Here is a 5,453-nt window from a genome sequence, read left to right as displayed (position 1 = left end):
TCCATATCCGTGGGATCGGCACTAGGAGGACCGTTAATGTAGCGGATCTACATTTGAATGTTGAATAAGAGGATTTTTTGAATGAAATGTCAGAATTTAATCAATGATATATGCAACTTTCAGAATTTGACAGGATCTCAAAGTTCTGAAATTTTGGTCAAATGCTCAGTTGGTCTTTGAATTCCTGATACAAGAAGTGGAATGAATTCTCTGATTCTAAAATGGGATGAAATACTAACTTGACACTTATTGCATAAGGCTCAGAATTCTGAAATTCTTCCTTTGCAAACCTGTTCCTGTCCCTGTCCAATTCAGTGTTGATCAGTACTCTCTCCTTTGCAAAACTCTTCACGCAACGAACTTTTAGTTTCCTAGATGATGAACCTTCTAAATTCCTTGAATCTGGTATGAAGGCAGAAGTTAGGAACCTGATTCTGGAAGGAAAAAAACCAACTGTGAATTCAGGATAGCAGAACCTGTGGAGCATGTTGTTCCTTACCAGTAAACAACTTGAGTGGAGCCCCTGCATTTGATCTGGTTCTCTACTGATGTATTGTGAGTGCAATTCAAGTTGGCAAAAGGGAAGTGTTACCAGAAAGAAAATGAATGGAAAAAAAAAAAAAAGAGAACGGGAATCTGCACTTAATGTATTAGCTCTCTTAGGTTGCGTGCCCAAGTGATTGTTACAAGATATTGATCATTGAGAATCTGAATGAAAACATTTGCTGGCTCATTGATGTATGTTGAAAACTTTCCTCAACCCCTTTGAAGGTTCAATTCTTGAAAACCCCAGGAAATAGGGCTGTGATCAGTTTGGAAATCAGGAGGCTGAAATCTGAATCAGTGAGTTAGGTTGAGTTGTAAATCTGGAAGTTAAGTGTTAGAATTTGTTAGTTAAGTGCCTAACATTGGAGAAGATTCAAAACCTTCTTACCAATGAAGTGAACTTGATTAACAAGGGAGACAATGTGATACCTGGACGTGGAAAAGCAGGGTAATGCATTACAGATTACAGAAAAAAAAAACTGCAATTCTGATTAGTGACAACCTCAAAATAAAGTTCTATTCTTCAAATGTCATTTGGTGTTATCCTCTCAATTTTCCCTGTGATTCAAAACCTATCAAACTCAAGAATCTGAATTCTGAAACTTTCAGAATTCTGGAATTAGGCTCTGAAACGATTCAATGCAGGAATTCAATTTTTCTGAATATGGTATGAAGTTGATGTAAGATTTGAATTTGGACTTCTGAAATCAGAATTGGAATGCCTGAGGATTAGTTACCAACAGAAACACATTCAGAAATCAAATTCATGCAGAATTCGATAGCACCAAATCAATCATCATGTGGCCCTCAAATTCAGCAAGATCAGAATGGTATGGCTGCATGCATTAACACTCTTAATTGAAGTTACTTGATGAAATTTGTATCTCTAATTTGAATCCGGAAGATGGCTAAATTCAGAAAGGAGAGAAAAAGGAAGTTTCCTGAATTCTTAAAGATGAATTCAGAATTCAGCCCCAATTCTGAAATTCTTTGGAGTTATTTTCTAAGTTTCAGAAATGACTGATCTTGTTTCAAATGTATGCCAATTTGGAAGGATGTGTGCAAAGCTATACGAGGGGAATGTTTTCAGATTGGAACAAAAACATTGGATTCAGTTTATAACAAAAATAAGGAAGTGGAGCTGAGAAGAGATGAGCTTTGTATAGAATTGGAGAAGAATGCTGCTAACAGCACAACAGGAGCTATGTCAGGGATCAATTCAGTTATCTTTTGCCATCAAGTTTTTGAAACCTTGTTAACCTTGAATCCTAATTTGAATTCCTGAACAGCACTCTTGAAGCTCTAAACCTGATTTCTGAAATGCTAGAACTTGTGGCATCTTCAATGCTTTAAGCTCCTACCAGATCTGAATCTCTGATTTCAAAAATTGTCAAGAAGAGAAGGGCATTATTTCACAGTAAGGTAGTTGTCCATGTTGGTTCAAAGGCAAGAGTGTACAAGGTTGATGATGAAGTATATTAGAAGACATTCTTGGGTGTGCAACACTGAGTTAATTCATCAGGTTTACAAAAGGCTCGCATAAGGCATATATTACAAAAGGCTCAATTTGGGTTTAAATATTTTCCCTCGCAACAATACCATATGAATGAGACCCTTTTATGAAGCTATTCTAGTTGGGCAGGCCATGGAATCACACCAAACAACCTGACTGACTTACATCTTAGCTCAACCAAACTCCAAAATAGAACTCTTCCAATTCAAGCAGCCTGATGAGTTGCAAAAGTTATGATGCCTCTGACGAGTTGCAAAACTCCCACCAAACTTTCTATGTTGCTCTGATACATAAACCACAAGCAAAATTTCGTGAAATTAATCAGTCATCTGTAAGAACTTTAGTACTCTTTTGGTTATAACTACAGATTTCCATCTCACAGTGAAGAAGGTTTAGCATGGCATAAATGTTATCAAATTGAGGGTGGCTTTTATCTCCAGCTACAAACTCATGGATTTCACAATCTATCTCAATGTTGCTGAAACCAGGTGTCTTCTTCACTCCGATAGCCTTCATCATGTTCCGGATTTCACTGGCTCCATCCCACCACCCAAATGCAGCATAAGTATTTGAGAGAAGAATGTAATTCGAATCACATTCTGGATCCAACTGCAGCATGTATTTTGTTACCCTCTCCGCCAATTCGATGTGACCGTACACCCTGCAAGCACCAAGAAGCGAGCAGAAGATCACTTCATTTGGCTGGAATGGCATGCTCTCAACAACACTCATCGCTTCCTCAAGCCTCCCTGCTCGACTGAGCAAATCTACCAAACAACCATAATGCTCAACTGTCGGTTGTAAACTGTAACTCTTCTTCAACGTCTCATAAAACATGAGGCCTTCATCCACCAAACCAGCATGGCTACAAGCAGTAAGCAGCCCTGTAAAACTGACTCCATCAGGCTCGAATCCTTTCCTCTGCATCAATTCAAAATGCTCAATAGCCTCACGGCTACGACCATTCACCGCAAAACAGACAATCATTGAATTCCATGAGACAAGGGTTCTATCCAATATTCTTTCAAACACTTGGTGTGCAAAATCTACGCAGCCGCACTTGGAGTACATGTCAATGAGGGAATTGGCCAGCCTAATATTACCTGACAAACCATGGTTCTTGATGTAGCGATGAATCCAGAGGGCGTGATTCAGAGCTCCCAAACCAGTGCAAGCTGCAATGACCGCAAGGATTGTCACATAATCTGCGTCAATCTGGTGGAGCTGCATTGCTCGGAAGTAATCCAATGCCTCCTCGAGCAGATCATTTTTGACGCATCCATTGATAACCACGGTCCAAGAAACCTTATCTTTCTCTGGCATTCTGTCAAACAACGACAACGCACTGCCAACCTTGTTGTTGCGCATATACCCTGCGATCATGGTGTTGAACGAAACTGAGTTCCGCACAGGCATTCGGTCGAACACCTCACGCGCGATGTGTGGGTTACCGCACTTGGCGTACATATTCGTGAGGGCAGTGCCGAAGAAAGCTCCTCGGAGGAGGCCACGGCGGCGCTTTAGGGCCTGAGCATGTATGGCGAGACCGAGAGAGAGGGCAAAGGGTGAAGAGGGGAAGTCGGCGCAGGCGGAGACGAGGGCGACAAGTGTGACGTAATTAGGCTCGACGCCGGCGGAAAGCATGGCGCCGAAGGTGTGGGAAGCGTCGAGGAGGCATCCGCGGCGGGCATGGCGAGCCATGGCTGAGGTCCATGAGACCAGATCCCGAGGGGAAGAGTTATGGATAGGAGGGAGGGAGGAGGAGGCGGTGGGAGAGAGAGGGAGGCGGAGGTGAGTAGGAGAGGGAGGCAGCGGAAGCGGAGTCACAAAATGAGCAGCCATCGAGGAAGAGTTCCTCGGTAGTGGTGGCTGAGCGAGTGGAGATCTCCAATCGGCTGAGAACTCCGGTGGATAGAAATGCCGGCGGCAACCCGTCTCCCAATCGGGAGAGGGCTGTGGAGCGGAGAAGATGGCTCCCGAATCCGGGAGGGAACTCTGGTGGTGGCTGCCCGAAGAAGACTCGGATCCGAGTCTCTAAACGGAAACGAACCGGCGACAATGGTGAGGATGAGATGAGATCCGGCGGCGGCAGTGAAAAGGGATATGAGATGGGATCCGGCGGCGGCAGTGAAAAGGGAGATGAGATGAGATCCGGCAGGGGCGGCGACAGTGGTGAGGAATCCCGTGCGGAAATAGTGGCCGGGCGGCGGTGATGAGGAGAAGAAACCGCCTGCCAGTGAATGGATGAGAAAGGAGAAGGGCGGCGCCGTATTCCTTAAAATTTAAATTTGATAAATAATCATTCTTTAAATTTTTTTAAACATGAAATATTTATCCTAAAAATAAAATAATATTTTTTTTCAATTTCTCTTTTTTCATTTATTTTTTTCATCTTTCTTCTTCTATTCATTTCATAAATATAATAATAAAAAAATAAAAAATAAATAAAATAATAAAAAATTAAAGATAATAAAAATTTTAGAATAATTGATATAGTATGTAGTAAAAAATGATTATCTAAATTTAAATAAAATGAGTTATTTATCCTAAATTTTAGATATAAAGATAGGGAATTTGATGTGGTTGCTCTTACTATGAATTTCTTATTGATTTCGGGTTGATAGGTTTAAGATCCGAATCCATTAGGGATTCAAGTGGATCCGGATTTGAGTTGCATCATGGAGTTGGATTTGGTAGAAAGTGGGCTTTTGGATTAGGCCATTAGGAGGTGAAGAGCAAGAGGGCTTTTGAGATATGATCCATTATGAGGTGAATTAACAAGTGAAACCTTGATTGGGTTAGAGGAACCCTACTCTTTATTGAACCAAGCTTTATTTAATTTTAATCTCATCCAATTGAACCGAACTAAGATGAACTAGATCTCCCAATCTTGAACATGTAGGATCAAGGCACATGAGGAGAAAGAGGTGTGAATTACATGTATTTTAAAAATAGGGTCTTTGTAGAAATTTAAAATAAAGTGTAGTGGAAAATAGAGATTGAACAAGTAATAAAAGAAACAAACAAAGAGATAAAATACAAGCAGTTTACTTGATTCGTAGCCTTCGACAAATCATACTCTAAGACCTTTAATCCCTTAGACCGTGTCGACAGGCAATCCACTATAAACCTCTTTCGGAACCTCCGTAAGAGAAAATCAAATACAAGTACGAAAAATGGAAAAGTATAGCAGTCTATAGTTTCCTTTTGCAAGTATGAAAGATATACAAGAATATTAAATCATTACCGACACTGTAGAAATGTAGAATCTGAATGGGCTCGTGTATTAGTGTCGATCTGCAGACAGCGTTCGGATGTCTCGAAGTAGTAGCGCAGCAGCAGAGCGTAGTCGAAGCAACAGAAGAGTCATTGAAGCTCGTAATTAAGTTGTATA

The 5,453-nt window shown here is 41.0% G+C and overlaps 1 protein-coding gene across 1 annotated transcript; it reads right to left on the bottom strand.

Moving 5' to 3' along the window:
• Positions 1-1,181: 1,181 nt before the first annotated feature.
• LOC122033379 (pentatricopeptide repeat-containing protein At1g05750, chloroplastic-like) lies at positions 1,182-4,315 on the bottom strand. Its single transcript, XM_042592385.1, has one exon. The coding sequence runs from the start codon at positions 3,899-3,901 to the stop codon at positions 2,381-2,383; it is 1,521 nt and encodes a 506-aa protein (XP_042448319.1). The 5' UTR covers positions 3,902-4,315; the 3' UTR covers positions 1,182-2,380.
• Between the last annotated feature and the right edge of the window lie 1,138 nt (positions 4,316-5,453).

This window comes from Zingiber officinale, chromosome 11B (genome assembly GCF_018446385.1).
Source record: "Zingiber officinale cultivar Zhangliang chromosome 11B, Zo_v1.1, whole genome shotgun sequence".
NCBI lineage: Eukaryota > Viridiplantae > Streptophyta > Magnoliopsida > Zingiberales > Zingiberaceae > Zingiber > Zingiber officinale.
Note: the sequence above shows the minus strand (reverse complement) of the source record. Positions and strands in the feature narration are given on the sequence as shown.